Source organism: Hemicordylus capensis, chromosome 5 (assembly GCF_027244095.1).
Source record: "Hemicordylus capensis ecotype Gifberg chromosome 5, rHemCap1.1.pri, whole genome shotgun sequence".
Lineage (NCBI taxonomy): Eukaryota > Metazoa > Chordata > Lepidosauria > Squamata > Cordylidae > Hemicordylus > Hemicordylus capensis.
In genome coordinates this window covers 129,145,252-129,167,961 of record NC_069661.1, presented here as the reverse complement: position 1 = coordinate 129,167,961, position 22,710 = coordinate 129,145,252, and the positions used below count along the sequence as shown (strand labels likewise).

The following is a 22,710-nucleotide window of genomic DNA, read 5'->3' as shown; positions in this document are numbered from 1 at the left end:
CACTGCCTTCTTCCCCCGCCAGAATGCCTGCTGCCTTTTTCTCCCCCCCCCCCCCACCGCCTGCCCCCTCTGGTTTCTGGCCAGCTGCCTGCCCGCCTGCCGGTTTCTGCCTGACTGGCCACCTTCTTTTCCCACCTGCCCACCGCTTTCTGGCTGGCCGGCCAGCTTCTTCTCCCACCCACCTGCCTGATGCTTTTCAGCTGGCCACTGGCTTCTCACCCGGCTGTCCACCCTTGCCGCTTTCTGGCTGGCCGGCTTCTTTGGCCATCAGTCACTTTCTGGCCAGCTGACCACCATTTTCTTCGGCTGGCCGGCTACTGCCACCATTTTCTCCCCCACCCACCGTCCTGTGGCTATCCTGCAGCTCTCTGAACTCTTGCGAGAGCTTCCACACATGGAATTAACCAGGGGTATGCCTTAGCGAATTATATATAAAGAAAGAAGATTCAGTGTTTAGGATGCACTTCATTCTATGTTGGAGCATCCATTAGAATACTGAAAGATAGCTAAAAGAACATCTAACAGATACAAGGCATTGTGCACAGAGAACAAAACCCTGATCAATGCATATGAGGAAATAGCATGAGGCCAAAGTCGTGCCCACTAAAATATCTATTTTGGGGATTGAAAGGAATTTACAAAAAAATGAAAATAATGGAAGCATTATTATTTATATAGAAATTGAGACCAGACGTCAATGCCCGGGAGGCATTGGATGATGCTCTAAGGTTCATTAGCCTCTGAAAAAAAACAGGTGATTCCCCTTCTCCCCCCCCCCACCCCATTATCTCTTCACCAGTCATGGAACAGAGTGTTATCTGCTCTAAAGAATTTAAACAGCTGGGGAACAAAAGAGGCCTCTTATCTGTGCTTGTTTGTTTAACTGATGATGGTGTATACACCAAAACATTTTATTTTTATGTATACCAGCTTTATTTTGTGCAATAGAGGGTCTTTTTGAAGAGAGTTGAGGTGTTAATATGCACATTGCATCGCTGACATATCAGCTCCTACACAGAAAGCCCAAGTGATCCGTGCCACCCTGTGGCACCAGGTCAGCCAAAGCCCATGGTTCTTGACTGAGAACTGTAAGACGTCTCAATATTTCCTCTGCTGTGTTGGAATGAGAGTGGAACACCATATCAAGACAACCCATGGGCTTTAGAAAGCCCATGTAGCTTTCTAAATTAATGAAATTTACAGTTCAAAGGCTGAGAACAGAACAGAACTTTGTATATGCTGGACATACAAACTGGTGTTTATAAGCAGAGCATTTCTCCAGAGGACACTGTTGTTCTATGATCAGGCTAAGGGATCTCTCAGCACCCTAAAACAAACACACATGCCTCTTTAAAGCTTCTCTCAGTTTATTGGGGAGAACCAATCTAACATGTAGATGTGCCCTAAAATAGAATGGTCTCTTCAGAGATAAATAATTGGGACACCTCCACTTGCTGTATCTGCTCCCAAGATACAGGCTTATTTCTTGCATTCCTCCCCTTCTCAGAAGGTCAGTTTCCTTCATTCTTCAGTCATTCCCATCTTGACAGCACCTTCTTCTCTGCAGCTCATCAAAGACTGCAATGAAAATGTCCAACGCATGAAGAACACTGAGGAGCTAATCCACTTAAGTCAGAATATGGAATTTGAATGCAAGGTAAAAACTCCTCTACTAACTGGGCAAAGACACATCTATCAAATTGGTGATTCTCTTTATATTAAGCAGTGGGAAAGCAACTGTCCCTGTCCAGTAGGGATGTGCAAACAGGTTTGACCCCGAACCAGTTCGATGTCAAACTGGTTTGGTTTGATAGTTCAAGGTTGAGCTGACCCCTCCCCCGCCAATTTGGTCTGACCTTGGACCGAACACACACACACACACACACACACACACACACACACACACACACACCACGGTTCAGGGGGTTCGCAATTCTTTTAAATCCTCCCCTAATTTTTTAAAATACCCTTTTCCTCCTTTGGGGGAGTTCCTTGGGGTGGTGAGGGGGGGTCCACAGAGGTTCCCCCTCTGCCTGCCAGCCTCCATTATCACCCCCTCTGGCCCATTTGGCTGGTTTGGGCCTCTGTAGTTCTACGCGGCAGCCAAAATGGCAGCCGCCATGCATGCTTAAATTACTTCTGTGAGGAGCTGATAATGGAGGCCAATGGGGGGAGGGGTAACCTCCGTGGATGCCCCCCACCGCCCCAAGGAACTCCCCCAAATGGGAAAAGGGTTTTTTTTTTAAGTAAAGAAATGCATGAACCCCCCAGACTGAAACGGGGGGGGGGGTTGAGGGGGTGCTGGACTGAACTGGTCCGGTCAGGTTCGAGTCCTATCTGGACTCAAATCAAACCAGGCCAGCCGGTTCCGTGCACATCCCTACTGTCCGGTCCCAGCAGAGTATCCCTCCAGTGACTACTGCTAGCGTCTCCCTTGTGGTGTGTGTATTTTTTTAAACTTGTGAGACTTTGTGGGGCAGGGGATCATATTCTCATCCTGCTTTGAGAATTCTTATTGAATAGCTGTATTTTATTTATTTAATTAATTTATATACCACCTGGCTCCAAAGGCTCTAGGCGGTTAACTTCATAATAATAATGGGATCTAGCTCTCATGTCTCAATTTGTGCTACATCTGCTTTTCTAAAAGATTCCAAAAAGGTTCTTTAGAGCTAATGAACCCCTTTGGTCATCATACATGCCTCTCATTTTTGCCTTGGCTTATTCTTACTTTGCTGGCAAGTGCCCAGCCCGATGGTGAGATGTATGATTGCGTTGCTGCTGTCAAAGTACAGGGGTGAGTATGGCCTGAAGGTCACTAAGCCAGTGATCTTAACTATTTTTCAAGCAGGGACCACTTTGGCAAAAATCTTTCAGTGCAAGAGTCACTTCCCACTGTGCTGCTGGCCTCTGTGAGTGCTGTGCTTTTCCCAGTACTGGGCAGGAGATTTAAGAGAAACAGAGCCCTGTCAAGCCCCAGCACCATCTTAGGTATGCACAGACTGGTGGGAAGTGTAGTCCTTTCCATCATTTTCCCTATAGAACTCTATAGGGAAAGTGCTGGGAATGACTACACTTCCCAGTGTTCCATGCTCACTTTCCATTTCCCTTAAACAAGCCCAACCAGTGCTGGGGAAAGCACAGCACTGTATGCTGGGTACTGCAGACTCTGCACAGTGCCAAAGGGAGCTGTGCAGAGTATTTGGCTTTGGCTGTAGCTTTGCACAGGCCTAATAAACAATTCACCAGGAAGCCACATTTAGGGTCAGTGGGAGTCAGCACTGGCTCCTGGGCCTTGCAATGAAGAATGCTGCACTAGGCAATCACTTTCATGGGATGGGTGTACAGAGATGCATTCTCCCCATTTCTTGGTCACACTGGGTTTCTAATGTATATTAGACTCTAGAGTAGTGGTTTACAAACTTTCCAGCTTCAAAGAATCCTTCCCATATCCAGGGAGCCCCACAACCTCACTGCTGAATCCCATTGCTGCAGAAGATTCTAAGACACATTTTAAGTCATACACTCAGTTCACACAGGGTGCTGCCCAGGCATGTGAGATCTCGGCTTCATGACAAATGTGACTTCTGTATACCAGACTGCCCTCCCTTGTACTCTGTTCTTACCAGCACCTGGGTTGACCCAATTGATGCCTCTCGCACATAAGATTGTGTGGGCTAGTCAAGCACTACAGAACACAACATCCCCCTGCCCTAATCTCTTACCCTTTTGTTCATAGCATATGTCCCCCTAGCAGCAGAGATGGGTCAGAAATGCCAACCTACTGTATATATGGGGAAAGAAAGCAACCCTCACCTTGTGCTTTGTAACTGTCAAATTATAAGAAAAGGATGGACTTCACTTGCAACAATTATGCTTGTTTTTGCAGATTTTCCCACTTATCTCACAATCGCGGCGTCTGATAAAACGTGGTGAACTGACAGCACTTGAGTATAATCTGAATCTGAAGTGGAAACTTACCACCCGGCCTATATACCTTCATCTCTTTAATGACTACCTGCTTCTCTCTCGGCCCAGAGAGTAAGTGCTGGGAGGGAGGGATTCAATGTCCTCAGAATTTCGTTTAAGGAGAAGACAGACATAAGATGTTAAAAGTAGCAGATTTTATTATTGCACTGAGAGCCCAGTTTCAGAGCTTGTATTAGTAGGTGAGGTCCGTCATTAACTGGCCAAAATTATTTTGCATACATTACACCTATAGGAAAATTCAAACAATTAAATATGTCATAGACTATTTTATTTAATGTGCTTGCAAAAGTGAAGTAAAAGAACAGGTTGAAATGTGTAGGTTTTCAACTTCAAACATTATTCATTTTAGTGAATAATTGCTATATTTGTTCAATTTGAATAATAATACATTTGAATCTGAGAAAGATTTTCTGCTTCTCTTGGGCATATCATCATTCTGGAATTACTGATCTGAATGAGTGTTAAAAATATTTGAAAACTACAACAATTAAAATTCAACATTAAAAATTTAACTGAAAGCTTGAAGAAACAGGTGTGTCTTGAGGGCTTTCTTAAAGGCGGAAATAGTTGTGATGGGTAAGATACACAGCCATACTTCACCCAAACTTTAAAAGTGAGTTTTGGGGAAATGGTCCCTCTATTTCATGTATGAAAACTCAAAGGGGGGGGGGGGAAGTGTAATAAGCCAAACCAGCTCTCTTTTATTTTGTGGATTTTAAAAATACAACAGAGATTTGTTAATAATTGAAACATTGTGTAACAGTGATCTGTTCTCTCAGTGGCTGTTTGTGTGTTTCTGAGGCAGTGTGCCAAATACTGCTGCCACCACTCCACCATGCATGCACCTCCCTTACCCTTTTCCTTCTTTCCCCAAGCAGCAGTAACAATAATATCCACCATGACTTGATTTATTGCATACACGTGTACATAGGAACATAGGAAGCTGCCATATACATAGGAACATAGAAAGCTGCCATTGGTCTACCTAGCTCAGTATTTTCACAGACTGGCAGCGGCTTCTCCAAGGTTGCAGGCAGGAATCTCTCTCAGCCCTATCTTGGAGAAGCCAGGGAGGGAACTTGGAGCCTAGATGCTCTTCCCAGAGCTGCTCCATCCCCTGAGGGGAATATCTTACCATGCTCACACTTCTAGTCTCCCTTTCAAATGCAACCAGGGCAGACTCTGCTTAGCTAAGGGGACAGGTTATGCTTGCTACCACAAGACCAGCTCTCACACACATCTCCACTTCTCCCCTTCTGCAGTAGCAGTATGTCCTCCACCATCTCCTTTGATTGCTGGGGATGGAAGAGAAAGATGGGCATAGGTGTCCATAGTGGGGGCAAGGCTGCAGTTCTCCCTGGATTAATGGCTTTAAAAAACAGCACCCTATATTATGTATTATAAGCCCCACCCCTCCCAAGAATAAATCCTAAAGTCCCCCATGGAAACAGGAGAAATGGCAGTGGTGATCCTGTTGCCCCACTGGCACTCCACTTTATAACTGCCCCACATTGCCTCAGCAGGAACACACGTGCTTTGAATGTATAAAGTCTAGTCCCTGGCATCTCCAGTTAAAAATAAGTATGATTTGATCATATTTTAATGCTAGACAGTAATGGTGGTAATTTTAGTCTATTAGTTACGTTATATTATATTATATTATATTATATTATATTATATTATATTATAGACACATCCTTTTAACTATTGGTGAGAATAACTAATAATAATTATTAGTTCTTAATTGCCTAAAATGGCTCTATCCATCCCCAGCACAGCATTCCTCCAGTGCCTGTTGCTGGTCTGTCTTAGGCTTCTTTTTTATGTTGCGAGCCCTTTGGGAACTTTTGTTGAAAAACAATATATTCATCATATTCGTATTCTTACCTTTTGTACTTTTTAAAAGAAATGCTGAATTTTAACTGTTGTAGTTTTCAAATATTTTTAACATTCATTTAACACTTTGTAAAATTACATGAAAATGACAGAATTATAATTTCTTATTAAATATACACTGCTGACCTTCCTAAGTTACTATACAGTTTGACTTAATTAAAAGTGCTTGTTGAACAGCCCTGAGAAGCTTTGGCTGCCATAGGACTGTTGTCTCATGGTCATACTAAGGGAATTCTCACAGATTACAAACAAGTATCTGGAGAATTTATATTGAAGGAGATAAATATATTGAATAATTATATGAAGAACTATCAACAAAGATGACCGAGAGAAAAAGGGAACTCTACCTATTTTAGAGAAGGAAAATATTCCATAACCCATATTCAAGACCTATTATGACTAGACAAATTGAACTTGTCCTGAAAGCAACAATGAGGCTGAATAGTTGAACATTACAGTTCTTTACACTTTCTGCAGTCAGAATAGTCTGTTTGACTTCCATGATCTCCTCCAAAGCACCTTGAACAATTATGTGGGACCTTAACTTCCATGCAGATTACCTACCATTGACAAGTATTCCAATGCCCCACCCCCTATTTCCTTTGCTTTTACAGTACCAATTTATCTACAAAGGATCAGTAAAATGGTGAGCAGACACCATATGACCAACAGCTGTGGAATGCAAATAATGAGGCTGTTCTACAAAGTCAGGGAATGTGTTATCTCATGCAGCTAATTTCAGTGGCAGGATTATTCATGCAGAATTTTGTATGTGTGGGTCATCAAGAAGCATGACTTTATTTCACAAACCAAACCAAATTCTTCTACGCACATACACGGATGGGGAGAGAAAGAGGCAAGTCGCATGATTAGTGAGACTCACCGGAAGGGGGTTTGCGGGGAGAGCGGCCCGCTCTCACTGCAGATGATCGGAAGGCAGCCCTGGGTGGCCGGATCGGCCGCCCACTCGACTGCCAGCTCCATCACAGATGGCCCCTGGAAGTTCCAGGATGCCCTGCATGTTCGCGGGGCATCCTGGAGAGACCCCCTGAGCCTGGGAGGCTGCTTGCAGCCTCCTGGTCGGGGGTCTACTTGTGTGTCACCACACGCCACGGCAACACATGAACAAAAAGACAGGCTTATAGCGCTTGCTCCGTTAACCTCGTCTTAGGGGAGGGGTATTTTTGAGGGCTAGCTGCCGGGAGCTGCACTCCTTCCATTGCAGCACGTGACCGCCCAAAAGCAGGCTAGGCTGCCTTAGCCTGCTTTTGGCCGATCGTGAGAATCGCCTCAATGTATAAATAGATGGCCGACTATAGAGAGAGTTAGAAGAAACCAAATTTTAGTTCAACATTTCATCTTATGCCTCCATCAGCAAGAGATGGATTTTAGCACGCGCGCACACACACCAACAACATACAGCTCACAAGGTGGCAGTTACGAATGCTGTTAGAGTTCTAGGGTAGGTGACAAGAAAAGAATGATGGATAGATGTTGCATATAGATTTTATGTATTCGCCTCCAAATTCAGTCCTTGAGGTGTGAGATACTATATATCAAAAATTCTTCACATTTGTCCAGCGTCAAATGAGATTTGTCAAATTTGTCCAGAGTTCTATTCAGAGTGTTGCTCAATAGGAAATATTTCCATATCAGTGAGACTGTGGTTGCCAGAATTGAAATTACTAGCCACAGCGCCTTCCAATCAATGGTGGCTTTGTGGTTCCTGAAATGCATCTTCAGGTCTGTGGACGTTCTGTCTCTGCATATTGCATGTGGCAGTCTGACATTTGGTAAACCGCATTTGTGGAAGCTATGTCTGATATGATAGACTCTTTTAGTAACAGTACTGCTAAAGGTGATGGTATCCCTTAGAATAGTACAAGTAATGCAGCAGCTGGATTGACAGCAGTGTGATCCTGGGTTGCTGACCAGTGGTTTTAAGACAGCTATCACTAATAGCCTGTGTAAATTAGGGGGTTGATGGAGAGCAATACATGGATGCTTGCTGATACCAAATTCTGTACATCTGAAAAAAGCTATTAGGAGTCAATGTTCCATCTAACAGGGATTCCCAGATGTTGACTACAACTCCCAGAATCCCCAAGCAAAAGCCATCGCAGCTGCGATTCTGGGAGTTGTAGTCAACAACATCTGGGAATCTCTGTTATAGGGAACACTGTTAAAGAAAGGTATACTCCATTTTAAAGGTGTTCTTTCAGTTCCCCAATTCTGAGGAAATTTAGATTGTAGATGCAATTAATTCCAAGAACCCAACTAGGGTTGGTTCAAGGTGCTGGTTTTGACCTTTAAAGCCCTTAACGGTTTGGGCCCGGGGTATCTGAGGGACCGCCTGCTCCCAAGGGTTGCTGCCCGCTTGACGAGGACATCTGAGGGGGCCCTGCTCCGGGTGCTGACAATGAGAGAGGCCCAGTTGTCGTGCACTCGGGACAGGGCCTTCTCTGTTGCTGCCCCCAGACTCTGGAATGCTCTCCCAGTGGCCATTCGCTCCTCGGACTCCATCACGGCTTTTAGAAAGCTTGTTAAAACTTGGCTTTTTATCCAGGCTTTTACATAATCATTTTTACTGCTGCTTCTGTGTGTTTTTACCTGTTGTATTTTTTTATGTTTTTATGCTTGTATTTTATAGATTTTAAATTTGGTTTGTTTTTATATTTTTTAGCTTAATATTTTTATTGTCTTTTTATTGTATGTTTTAACTTTTGTAAACAACCTTGGGGTTGTCTTTTAACGAAAGGCGGTATATAAATGCAACAATAAATAAAATAAAAATAAAAACTATATAAAATATTTATCTTGGGTGGCAGGATTTATAGTTCAAGTATAGATGAGTGTCTATTAGTTTGCTATATAGATCTGTTACTTTCTTGTTATGCTCTCTCATAAGGAGAAAGTCAAGAAACCAGATTCCAATGTTCTAATTTTTTCCAACTGTGTGCGGAATGAGTTTTCTTCTAGGCGGCAGTATCAAGGCAGTGTATGCACATGTATATTCAGAGTGGGAACTTCCTGATTAAACCTGAGTGGGATCAAAAATCAACTGAGCAGATATCAAGAAATGTGTGACCGCATGCACGCCTTAGAGGGAACACTGCCAGATTCATGGATTTTCAATTGTGTTGTTGGCAAATTTGACTGAAGGATTAATACAGTCGTGTTTTTTAAAAATCCCCCTTACACCACCATACCATAGGTTTATGTGCCATTATTAAAGATGGTTTGTTTGAGTTTGCCCATAAATAGATTAACATAGGAAGGAGCCATGCAGGTATCTTGTATTTGGAAGTAGTGTTTCTCATTAAAGCTGAAGTTGTTATAGAAGTTTGGTGTTTTTTTAAGATTGTGAGCCCTTTGGGGACAGAGAGGCATTTCATTTATTTTTATCTATCTATCTATGTAAACTGCTCTGGGAACTTTTGTTGAAAAGCGGTATATAAATATGTGTTGGTGTAGTAGTTGTTACATGCAAGGACTACTATTACAAGTGTGGTTAGCACTTTTGTAGGTGGCTTCTTGGAGACTCTGTTGTCTAGGAATTCTGTTAGAGTATTAATACCATCAGTATGTGGTATTGTGGTAGACAGAGAGGTAACATCAGATATGACTACAATTATAACATTGTGCCATAAGAAATTCTACCTTAATTTTAAACACCATGCATGTCTTTAATGTATGAAGGGAGTTCATGTACTAGATATGAATGTGAATCTATGTAAAGAGATATTCATTCTTTGGCTGTGTTGTGAGATTATACAATGGGACATCCAGGATTGTTGACTTTGTGAGTTTTTGGTACCATGTAGAACCTGCCAACAGTGAGACTAGGGCTGATAATAAGATGTCCCTCTAGAGGCTTATATGTCTTACCATTGTTAAGTTGTCTCAAACCTTCAGCGATGTAATTTCCCAAATTAAGTACCACAAATGAGCTCCCTTTGTCTGCTGGTTTGATGACAATGTCTTTCCATCAGTTTTTTCGATGACAAAGTCTTTTCAATTTGAAGATTTTTCAGAGCTGTTCTTTCATTGCTGGATGGTTTGTCCAAAGGCCAGTGGTGGTATATGAAGATTTATCATTCTGTTAATTGAGAGTTAAAAAGTCTCTAAGACTGGATTCCTGTTTGGATTTGGAGTTTATGTTTTCTCAGGCAAGAACTGAGAAAGTGAATTTTCATAGGGTGTCTCAGAGTGCTTATCAGATTCATCATTTAAACATTCTTACCTCTCACCTTCTTTCAAATTCTTTTATATCAGTTTTTCATCTGAGCAATATTATGTTCTTCTGGTGTGGAGCAAACATTAAGGACCTTAGATAACAGCTGAAACTCACTCTATGATAGTCTTCCAGAAGTTTGGTCTAGTACAAGCTTAGGAACATAGGAAGTTGCCATATACTGAGTCAGACCATTGGTCTATCTAGCTCAGTATTGTCTTCACAGACCAGCAGCAGCTTCTCCAAGGTTGCAGGCAGGAATCTCTCTCAGCCCTATCTTGGAGATGCTGCCAGGGAGGGAACTTGGAACCTAGATGCTCTTCCCAGAGCGGCTTCATCCCCTGAGGGAAATATCTTGCAGTGCTCACACATCAAGCCTCCTATTCATATGCAACCAGGGCAGACCCTGCTTAGCTAAGGGGACAAGTCATGCTGCTTGCTACCACAAGACCAGCTTTCCTCCCATATACCAGTTTTCAACCACTGAGCTACAGCCCCATAATACTATAATCAGCCAGTGAAATTGCCTAGTAGGCCAGACAATATACAATTCTTCACACAATGCATAATGTATACAATTTACTACCACAGGAAGAGATTATGGTCACTGGCTTGAGCCCATGGTTTCAAATGTCCACCCATGGGCAATAGCCACGAGTTATTTGAGCCACTCAAATCTATCAGCAGCCAGCAGGCCCTCCCCCCTGCACTCCTCAGAATGTAGGAAATGGTAGAGACATAGGAGACTAGATTCCATCTTTTCCTCAGCATTTATTCCCTCAATTACAGCATCATCCTAGTGCTACAATTTTAAAAAGAGTGGGTCAGCTCAAAATTTTATTTCCTCCTTTTTACTAATGAATAGAAACCTGAACACAATTTACTTGATCTAGCCAATGGGTGCTTTAAAAAATAAAAAAAAAATACTGCTTTGTCACAGACTAGGTTGATTTTCAGTCCCACCCCTATGCCCCACACAGACTCTGCAGACATCAGCATCTATAGAAGCAGTGATAGCCACAGACCTCATTAAATGTTCAGCCCCTTCAAAAGACCTACAATGGATCTGTGTGAATCTTTAACATCCAGGGTCACCAAATCTGTGGCTTGAAACCAAAGAAAGAGAGCACAGAATAAATGTGATTTATCACAATTCAGACATATTTTCTCTCTGGGACACTTCCAGTGGGCCAGGCCTTTCATGAGAGAAGCTGTTGCCTGAGGCAATGGATTATTGGAGTGCTAACAAGATGGCACCTGCTCAAGGGTAGCTCCAGAGAGGGGGCAGGCGGGGACCAAGCACCCCCTCAGACAGGTAGCTTGCCCTGGCCCTCCATTTCTGTTTCAGAAATCTAAAATGCAGAACATATATCACCGGCCCATAAATGCACTTTGCCCCTTCTGTGCCCCCTCCATTTCTTTTCTGGTGCCATCACTGTACCTGCCACTGTCATCAGAGCAGCTCTTTGGGAGCAACCTGACACTTGCTAAGATTGCCTTTGTTGATACTCCTTGCAAGACACTTAAGAGAAGGAGGCAGCTTCTGACAATCTTCTCTCCTCCCACTTTCAAAGCTTGCAAAGGTCAGTTTTGAAAGGGTCTGACCCCCACCAGGGTGCCACAATACCTTAGCTACCCCTGACTTCTATATTCATTGGCAGAAAAGCTAGCCAGGGATCCAGTCATCCAGGTGGACTGGGAAGAGACCAGGGGAGGCTTAAACCACTCTCCACACTTGCACTGAAGAGGTCAGACATAATTAAGCAATATGCTCAAACAATATCTTCACTGTCGGGGCACTTCTAGGGGGCATTTTGACAAGTGTTCACTGTTAATTGTTTGCTTCTTTTAAAAAACAAACAAAGCTCCAAATGTTACAGGAGATTTCAGAGGCACTTTCAATGGCAAGATACAAAAAACTATATTCCTTCCACTGATATCCAAAACATATCATCTTCAAATCTCTGCAGTATTCCAAGGAGATAACCAGTGATATAAACTGTGGTACTAATTGGCTGAAAGATTAATGATCAAGGATTAGAAACACAATCCTACAAGTTTCATTTATATGAGAGAACAATCGGTAGCAAGCAGCCCCCTCTACTGTCTCTCTAATCCTCCCCTTCTGCCTTTTCTCTATTCCCTGCAGGAATGGGCGCTTTATTGTATTTGATTATGCTGCCTCCTCAGATGTGCGTGGAGAGAAATGTGAAATGAAACTACATGGAGCAAACAAAAATGTTTTTCGTCTCTTCTTGCTGCAGAACAATCAGGGGAAAAAAGTAGAGTTCCTCTTCCGTACAGAAACACAGTAAGAACAGCTAAAGTTCACTTCTTAGAGAATTCTCACCATTACACAATTCTCCAGACTACCTCAGAGTGGCATAGATGTTGCCTTTCACTTCTAGCAATACAATGGTGTTTATTTTTTTTGTTTCATTGAGCAGATCTGCACTATAAATGTATGCCAGTTTTATGTTATATTAACCATCTTGGCTTTTGTAAGGCAACAGGAGGGGGTGTGCCTCAAAGGAAAGCACTGAGCAATAGGGTTGTGTAGTTGGACAGATTGAAAGGTCTGACATGGTCATTCCATCACGGACTCCATCACGGCTTTTAGAAAGCTTGTTAAAACTTGGCTTTTTACCCAGGCTTTTACATAATCGTTTTTACTGTTGCTTCTGTGTGTTTTTACCTGTTGTATTGTTTTTATGCCTGTATTTTATATGTTTTTATATTTTTTAGCTTGATGTTTTTATTGTATGTTTTAACTTTTGTAAACCACCTTGGGGTTGTCTTTTAATAAAAGGCGGTATATAAATGCAACAATAAATAAATAAATAAATAAATAAATAAATTCCCTCCCCTCCCCATAGGGAGGCAACCTATTGTGTGGGGCAGTTGCCCTGGGTGGTATGGTGGAGTAGTGGTGGTTTTCTTTAAATGCCAACCCAGCAGTGATGCAGGGAAGGCTGGGCGTCTATGAGGAATGGTGGGAGCGTAAGATTGCTGTGCTGTTTATGCAACTCAGCTTGTGGTGGATGTAGCAATACTCACCTCTCCCACTGCTGGACACTACAGATGGCTGGCTCACCAAACAATTGTAGCTGCCATGGGACTTAAATGCTATACATGTTCATTGGAACCAGCCACAGAATACAACAACCTGGGATTGTAAGAAACCAGAAAAGCATTGTTCAGTTCTCACTCTGAAGCAGTGTTCCCTCTAACAGGGAATCCCAGAAGTTTTTGACTACAAGTCCCATAATTCCCAGCCAAAGGCCATTGCAGCTGGGGATGCTGAGAGTTGTAGTCAACAACATCTGAAATTCCTTGTTAGAGAGAAGGCTGCTCCCAAGGCAGAATCATTCATACCCACCCTTACATTAATCCACATGTGTTAATATTTAACACTTACATAGTGTTTTCTGAATGGTCAAAGAACCTCACTTGCATTATTTCAGTGTTCCTTACGAAGTAAGTTGGTATTACCAGCCCACAATGAAGATGAGAATGGGGGCAGAGGCTGAGAGAAAGAGAACAGTGGCTTGCTTAAGGTTACCCATGAGCTCATGGCCAACATAATCTGTAATATGTCACAAGTGGATGGAACAAAGCACACCACTTCTTGGTATTTCATCAGCAACCATCCCTGAGTGATCTTGTACTCAGTGTTTTGGGTTTTTTTTGTTAGAAGTGAGAATTCTAGAGTATTGCTCAGCACCACAGTAATCTTTTCTGGCCACTAGAAGCATGATGATATGTTAATAGGTCTCTTGTGGTCGGTCAGAACTGTTCAGTTGTTGTTGAAGGCTAGTGCCTGTTCGGGTATGTTGTTCAGTGGCTCTCAGTATGTGATGTTTTAGTTTCTTAATACATCTTTGTTTTTTGAATTCAAACTACTGCCTCTAGATAATTTCTTGGGCTAAACTTCTTTACCACCAGAGCATACTCTGCTGTGTGAGGACTTTAAAGTTTCTCCTCACACCCCCTCAACATTTTTCATATTTTCATTTCCTAGAAGTGAGAAGCTGCGATGGATTTCTGCTCTTACACCACAACAAGCAGAACCTGACCTTTTGGATGACTGCGGTAAGATTGCTTATGATGTCCAACAGAAACCTAGCTCACACTATAGAGGTATCACGTTCATATTCAATCCACAGTGTTTCCTACTTGGAGCTGCTTAGGAATCCCATCCCTCAGCCCTAAATTTTCTACAGTAAGTTTCAATTCTGAACAAAAAAGCCCAGTATTTTAAAAGCAACATACAACCAGGAGGAAATAAAGCACCTAAAGTGTGCTTATGTTTTTGTGGACTACAGTCCACTTCATCAGAAGCATGAATTGTCATCCTCAGTTGGTGGGTATGCACATGCGCATGCACACACATGAGAAAGTGGGGGAAACGGAAGAGGTGGGCTCAAAGAGCTAGAGGATGGAATAAGTGCAGTCAGTGATTATTATGTAAAGTTAAAACGTAAGAGATTATTCACTACAGCAGTAATATAGTAAATAAAGCAATGTTCCTTGCTATGAGTTAACTGAAGTACTGAGATAGGAACAACTATTCCTATCTCAATTGTTTTTTTAACTTTACACTAAATTTAGCAATTCTTGGTGCAAGATTTCAATTGTTTAACTGCAAATCCATGATTGTTTTCAGTTCAATAAAACTGCATAATTTTAGCAATGATGCACCTGACAACTAACAATCCCTGTGTTCCCATCTAGTCCTCTCAGATAAACCTCAAGTTCAGTGTGTGAAGTCATACAAAGCCCGAGAGAATGATGAGCTGGCTCTGGAGAAAGCAGATATAATTATGGTCCTGAGGCAAAGTACTGATGGTGAGTGGGTTCAGCAATGACATGGGAGGTTGGAAGGGGGAAGGAGACAAGGTTCTTGTATCTAAAATAAAAACCAGAAGATGGCAGTGATATCTGATTGGCTATGGAAGCAGACTTCTTTCTGAACATAAACAGCCCAGGGACTGGGACGCACAGAATAGAAATTGCTTTACTTTGGTCCACCGGACATGATGCGGAACACATCATGATTTGTGAACCCCAGAGAGTCTCCTAAAGAGTGAGTGTGTTTTTAATGAATGCAGTTGTGAGGAGTTTGGGATTTTATTGAAGCAGCAATGGGGATGCTTAACCCTCGCCCTACAGACATTTCCTTAACAAAATCGGCTTCTCATAGTTAGCTGCTTTTCTCCACATAAAGAAAAACATGTTAATCCAGTATTTTCTCCTGCAGATAGGAAAACTGATTACAGGGGGAGTGATTTTGATGAGGAAAATGATCTGTGAGGGTTGTAGTACCCTTCCTCCCACTGCTCTAATCAATTTTAGAGCCTACCATAGATTTTATATTATCAGGAAAAACCTCCACTATCTTCCACATAAAATCTAGTTTGGCCAGAAATGTGCAGTACTTAATTTGGGAACTCCAGATTACTACAGAATCTCCAATTGGTTTGTGTTTCTGTTTTCAGGTGAGAGTAAAGATAAGAAATAAAGAATAGGAAGGTTTATGCTGAAATGCAGGAATATTGATAACTTACCACAGTGGGCCCATAACCAGTTGGCAAGCTGGACATTTTCATTGTCCTGCTATGAACTTTATCACACTTCCATAGATAGTCATACAATTTGGAAAAGCTGTTCTTTTCACCAGTTGGCCCAGTGATAGAGATGGCTATCTTACCAAGTAGCATAAAAAGTTAAGGTAAAGTGTGCTGTCAGGTTGATTTCAACTCCTAGTGCACACAGAGCTCTGTTTTCTTTGGTAGAATACAGGAGAGGTTTACCATTGCCTCTTCTCGCACGGTATGAGATGATGCTGCCTTTCAGCATCTTCCTATATCACTGCTGCCCAATATAGTACCAGCGAGGATTCGAACTGGCAACCTTCTGCTTGTTAGTGAAGCATTTTCCCACTGCGCCACTTAAGTAATTTACCACTGGAGGCATTCATTCTTATAGATATACAATTTATACAGCTAATACTTGGAACTTTACAGAGTTTCATGAGCAAAAAGGCATGTCCCTGTCTACAAGATGCTTAGCACTGAAATTTGACAGTGGGGAAGAAGGTAACGGGGTGGGAAAGTTAGGGGGAAAGAGGTTAGGAAGGGATTATGTGATTATGCATATATGCAACCCATTCCTTGTGTTGTCACAAAGGCACCAAGGGTTTACTATGTACGCAAAGTAGTAAGCCATGTTATAATTGTGTTAGACTTCCTGTTAGTTTGTGTAACTCTAGAAGAATTTCTTAGGCTATGTGCCATAGAATTGGCCAGAAGTACCTGGAGCTTTTCCAAACAGCAATTTTACAGAGCTTCACCACATTTTGCTAATGCTAGGGGAGTGGAGAGTTTGTACCAGCGAGGAATTTACTGCAGCTTCAATCAAGTGCATTTCATGCAATAAATTTCTTCATGCTAATTCATGACAATTGCCAGTTACTGTGCAGTGTCTGCATTGTTTAAAAGTGTTGAAACTGGCAGTGGGGGATACAGTGGCATTTTTGCTGTACAGTATCGAGAGACCATGTGGATAAAGCAGATAACGCCTGCGAGTGACTTTGAGGAGTGCCAAACTCCGCCGGCCACCTCTCTCCAGTGCTCACCGCCTCCATGCTTCCTTTATCCCTCTCTTACCATGCTGCTCCTGCGGCTTGCACCAGCCACCTCCTGCTGGCTGGCCTCCTCCACCAAGGATTGTGCCCCTCTCCACCTGATCCCACTGCGCCCATCCAGCTGCTGCTGAAGCCACAGGTAGATTTCTTCTACCTACCTGGAATGTGAATCCAACCTGTCCAGTGGGAGCAAGTAGAGGAATTGCTCCCAAATCCCTTCAATAGCTCAGCTGGTAGAGTGGGAAACCGTCGGAGAATCGACTGCTGGAAATCCTTAGGTTGCTGGTTTGATTAGGTCTTGCCTCCTTTTAAAGTTAAATAATTCACCACTGCCCTTGCGCAAGGCCACCAGCTCCACAGACTAACTGTACCCCTCCCCACCCCTCACTCACAATGCCCATCTTCCTCCTGCTGCTTCTAGAATTCATGCTCAAACGCCACCCACCCCCATGCCTCTGCCAGCTACCTCACATTTCCTGACTTGCTTGCTTACTGAGCAGGCATCCTCCTCCACCACTTTCACCATTCATTCACTCCTGCAAAGACCAGAGGGGTGGGGGAGAGATGGGGGGAGGGAGCTGCTGCAAAACCCCTTTCTGAGTCAATTGCTTGCAAGTTCTTTCTATTAGCTCTGAGTCAATTGCTTGCAAGTTCTTTCTACTAGCTCAGCTAGTAGAGTGGAAGACTAAAGGATAATTGACTGCTGGAAATCCATCAGTTGCTGGTTCTATTCCAGTTTTCCTCTTTTCTTTCATTCACTCACCACTCACAGCACTGGCCTTGTACAAGGCTGATAACTCCAGGACTAACTAGCCACGCGGTTGCTTGTGCAAGTTGTCAGCCTTGCACAAGGTCAGTGATGAATTAATTTTAAAGAAGATACCAAGGAAGCCCCATGAAGTTCAGTAGGACTTCCTTATGAGTTCATACTCAGGTTGCTGGAGAGAGCCTGCCTGGTTCTTCTGGCTCTCTTAGGGTGCACCTCCTACTGCTGCATGGAGGTTGTCTCCCCAGTAGCTGGACTGCACTCTGTCCTTGCTAGTATGGAGAGGATTGATGATGATGATATGGCTGTGGGGCAGGTTGGCAGGAGGCTGGGGGGCTGCCTCTGGGCTAGGCAACACCAGAGCTATAGGAGGAAGGTGAGGGGCAAGGAGAAGCGGTGGGAGCTGGGAGAGGCCTGGTGCATTGCAACAGAACAGCCACTGCCCAAAGCACTGAGGAAGGCACCTTCTCCATGGAAAAAAGGGCACAGACCTTCACAGGGGGGCTGCTGTTACCACCCAGGACCTAACAATGTGCAAAAAACAAACAAACCCCAACCCAAACACTGTGTATTTAAAATGTTAAAAAAATTAAAAGCTGGCCATCCATCAGCATGCATACCTTCTGGGCACAGGGGTATGCACCAATAGGAAGGAAGAGGTGGGCACCCCCACCTCCTCTAAAACTCTCTTGACCATATGAACAATACTAGTTTCCAAAACCTGCAAGGAACTGTAAAGGTAAAGTGCACCGTCGAGTCTGTGGTTTTCTTTGGTAGAATACAGGAGGGGTTTGCCTTTGCCATCTCCTGTGCAGTATGAGATGATGCCTTTCAGCATCTTCCTATATCATTGCTGCCTGATATAGGTGTTCCCCATAGTCTGGGAAACATACCAGCGGGGATTCAAACTGGCAATCTCTGGCTTGCTAGTCAAGTCATTTCCCCACTGCACCATTAGGTGGCTGCAAGGAACTGTACCCAACTGCAATAACAGCAGAAGTGTGAATGCCCCCAGGTTTACTCTGACTTGTCCTTATATGCTCTCATCCTAACTGGTCCTAAATTAAACCACTTCTGCCCACAGTCTGGAAATGCTCTTGATCATATTAGCAGAGATCTATTAGTAAAGTCTATCTAGCAATCAGAGTGTAGATGTTTGTGTGTAGAGCTGCACAATTTCAGCCCTCCTGCACATGTTGGCCTACAACTTCCATTATCCCTGACTTCTGGCCACAGTGGCCGGAAAAGGACAAAAAGGCGGGAGAGCCAAAGTTACACAGCCTTAACCAAGCAAGTCTGATGAGTAGCCTTCATCTACTTGAAATAATTCATCTCCAGTTCTACAGACTTTACCACAAGCTCCATAAAGCCATGATTGTATAAGTTTTTTAAGATATTTATTTAAATATTTATACCCCACCCCTTCAGTACTCTACTGCTCGGGGCGGCTCACAACAATCAAATAGACACAATGTAAAATAAAAGTAATAAAATTAACCAAATTAAGTAAACAAGTTAAAAGTCAGGCTAAAAAACACAATCAGTATTAAGTTTCAAATTAAAAATTATTTAAAAAGCTAAAAGTTGAGAGGTATAAAAACTAAAAAGAACCTATCAGATATTATAACTTCACAGGGTGTTGCTTGTTGAAGTTAAGCTGTCTGAAATCATTTGATGTTCAGAAAAATCCTGCACCACTGGTGGTGAGCAAAAGTTTCTTTTAAGATGTTTGCAACCCCTGAACCAGCTCAGAACGAACAACAGGAGCTCTCCCTCTGGGCAGCCCCCAAACTGCACCAAGTGCTGCAAGACAGAGAAGGGCAAGGCAGCTAGAGCTGGAAAGTGGCTGTAGCAGCAGGCAAGTGTGCTGAGGTGAGGGGGTCAGAGACTCTCATTCTCTGATCCATGGTGGTGGAGCTGTCTAAGGCCATCACTTCACTTTGCCTCCTGGCAAGCCACCCCTAATTACAACTGAGGATGAGCGTTAAGAGGTCTACTTGCCTCAGAAATCTGAGTATCTGACCAACCAATAAGGATGATCTTGCTACACTTCAGGTGCAGATGTGAGAAAATGTGTGGTAGAATGCATCACAGAGATGGCTGGCTTACCAAGTAGTTACATGCAGGAAGTCGAATCTTTAAACACAGAGTTCATTTCTGGCTTGAGTTTTTCAGTATTTATTTTTTTAACTCTTCAAAAGTGACTCAGTAACCAGTTCCAACATTTTAGATACATTTCATGAAGGATTATATGAAACTCTACGGCCTGCAATGCAGCTCTATAGATGTATACAGTAATTATTTAACTTGAGAAAAATGTGTAAACTTTCATTTAAGATTTTTATGAATACAACAGGATGGAAGGAAAACAAGAAAATAAAACAATCATACAACTTCAAGCTCTTCCCAATTACTGAACCCCTCATTTTGAACCTGTTACACCTTGTGTGTCTAACGGTTTGGTTCTAGTTCAGGTTTCAGAAATGAAAATATTTCAGGTTCAGTTCCCAATAACTGAAAACACTCTTGGAACTGAATTTTGGAGTCAGGTTTGATTAGACTCTGTGGTTACATTACATGAACATCGTGGTAGTTTGCCATTCAGTCTATATTCACCCTTAGTGTGTTGTTCCCTCTGCAGGTTGGATTGAAGGCTTGAGGCTCTCAGATGGAGAAAGAGGCTGGTTGCCTTCTGAGCAAGTGGAATTCATCTCCAGCAAGCATGCACGCCAGATGAATTTGAAGGAGGAACTGCGTGTTAAGAATGCCAAGCAACAGGTCTTCCACAAGAAATAGGATTTCTTTTCTTTAACACACTTAATCCTCATCTCTGTTGCACCTCTCTGACCAAACTGGACATTGCTACATTTGGTTTTCTGGAAGAGACACCTTTGCAGAGCTGAGGACAGCAATCAATGTTTGGTTCTTCCTTACCAAAGAAATGAAAAACTGACTTCATGGGAAGATTATCTTCCTGTGTATCACCAGAAATATAAAAAATAGGATAAGAAGAAAAATGCTGCATCACAGTTTACCTGATGGTGACAAGGAAGAAACCTAAGATTTGGGAACAGGATGGTAGGATGTCTGGGAATCTGTTCTTGACTTTCTGCCACTGTCCAAATGTGTGAACTCCTCACTTGGGAACTTTGCTTCAGCTTCTCTGCAAAATGAGGATGTTGCCTACCTCACAGAAAAGTGTGAGGCTAAAATGTTAGTATTTGAAAGTGCTTCAAATTCCTGGGAAAGAAGGTGCTAGAGAAATGCAAATATATACTTTGAGGTATTACTATGGGAAAGGGCTCTTCCATTTGAAATACTTTATTTATTCTCACCAAAGAAGAAATATGTATATAAAGGACAAGAGAATCTCCAAATAGGAGTGAGTGAAGTCCCCCTGACATTAATGGGACTGGCACCTGCCTTAATAGCAAAATTAGCACTATGTCTCTTTGTAAGTTAACTACCTTTTCCTGGTGTGTTCTTGTGCCTTTACAAGACACACAGAAATTTAGCACGTTAAACTTTTTTCTTCACTAATCTCCAGGTCAAGAAAAGCCTCCTCTATAGAAACCTCTTTAGTTATACTAGAGACTACATTTTTTTCCTTGTGCTCAGCTTGTAAAGTTGGCACTTAAAGGCAGAGGCCAGCCTAAGGGAATCCCTTCGCATCTATAGGCCCAATACAAGAAGAAACTTACCACCTGAGTTTAAGCTTCTTAATGTTCATTCTCTGATTAGCTAGCATAGAGAGGAGAAGAGGAAACAGGAGCAACAACTGAGACAGCACAAGACCTTGCACTGTCCAGTTGGTTGTGAGAGGGCAATACAGAGATTGCATCGTGTGAAAGTACCGGGCCCTCTGGGACAACTGGCAACCAAACACTTGGTGGGTGCCAAGGGAGACCTGGATATTAGGAATATGGATGATATTCCTTAAGGCAGTGCAATCAGCTGTGGACCCATGAAAACATAACTTGGGATATGGGGCAATACAGAGCTGTCATTATCAGCAGCAATCCAGGACATAACTGAGAAACAAGGTAACAAAGCTTAGAATAGGCTTAGTGTGTATATCTGTGTTCTACCTCTGTAAAAGCCTGCTCACATACAGAGGCAAGGTAAAGGTAAAGTGTGCTGTCAAGCTGATTTCAACTCCTGGTGCCCACAGAGCCCTGTGGTTTGCTTTGGAAGAATACAGGAAGGGTTCACCACTGCCTCCCCCTGCTCAGTATGAGATGATGCCTTTCAGCATCTTCCTATATTGCTGCTGCCCGATACAGATGTTTCCCATAGTCTGGGAAACATAACAGCGGGGATTTGAACTGGCAACCTCATGCTTGCTAGGCAAGTCATTTCCCTGCTGCGCCACTGAAGGTGGTCATACGGAGGTAGGTAAACATAAAACCAATGACATCTATGGGCTTTGGCCAGGGCTTGACAAATCCCAAGAAGTCATGGTGCCTAGAAATTTAACAGTGGCACCTAGACTATTTAATAAAATCTTTATTTGTCCCAGGCAATCCTGTTTCTGCTCCAAGTATACTACTTGTAGCGACTGAGAGGATAACTAGAAGGCCATTTATCCTCCCCCCACATAATGTTCACCACTAAGTCCAGTAGTTTTGTCAAGTGTCCATTGTCTAGCTCCTAAATTCAAAGGAAATTTGTCAAGACCCGGCCTTCCAAAAACCAGGTTATTTCAGAGTACATACCGGTACATTTCACATACTGCTACATATGGGTACAACTCATAAGTTGGTTTAAAACCCAGTCCCACATACATTATGCCAAGACTGTAAAAATCCCAACTGTCTACTTGCTTTGCTTGTGCCTAAAAATATGCTGGTGGTACCGTGATATTTAAAGTTTGTCTTGATCTCTGCAGACTGTGTCTCTTTGGAACTTATTTTTCCTGTCCCTCCATTACAATTACATAAAGACAATCATATTCATATTCACTGAAACCGAGGCTCTCAAGCAACACATTACATAGAGTTTGAAGATTCTTTCCTGCGAGTCTGAGTGGAGGAAGGACATATGAAGGAGGCTGCTTTATGCTTCTCCCTAATGTAGCTTCCCTAGCACAAGCTTGCCTTCCTCAAACTAGAGGTGGGGGCGGGGGAGATGGAAAGCTGTAGAGAACTCGCTCAGCTGCTGAAAAAGCAGCTTGGGGAG

General features: G+C 42.8%; 1 protein-coding gene across 1 annotated transcript in view; it reads left to right on the top strand.

Annotated features, from left to right (window-relative positions):
• ARHGEF5 (Rho guanine nucleotide exchange factor 5) overlaps nt 1-22,419 on the top strand; it is a 43,310-nt gene extending 20,891 nt beyond the window's left edge. The window contains exons 9-14 of the mRNA XM_053258595.1: nt 1,568-1,657; nt 3,890-4,041; nt 12,270-12,431; nt 14,142-14,212; nt 14,855-14,968; nt 20,174-22,419. Coding sequence (XP_053114570.1) covers nt 1,568-1,657; nt 3,890-4,041; nt 12,270-12,431; nt 14,142-14,212; nt 14,855-14,968; nt 20,174-20,328 — 744 coding nt within the window. The 3' untranslated portion in view covers nt 20,329-22,419. The remainder of the gene's footprint in view (nt 1-1,567; nt 1,658-3,889; nt 4,042-12,269; nt 12,432-14,141; nt 14,213-14,854; nt 14,969-20,173) is intronic.
• Nucleotides 22,420-22,710: the final 291 nt, after the last annotated feature.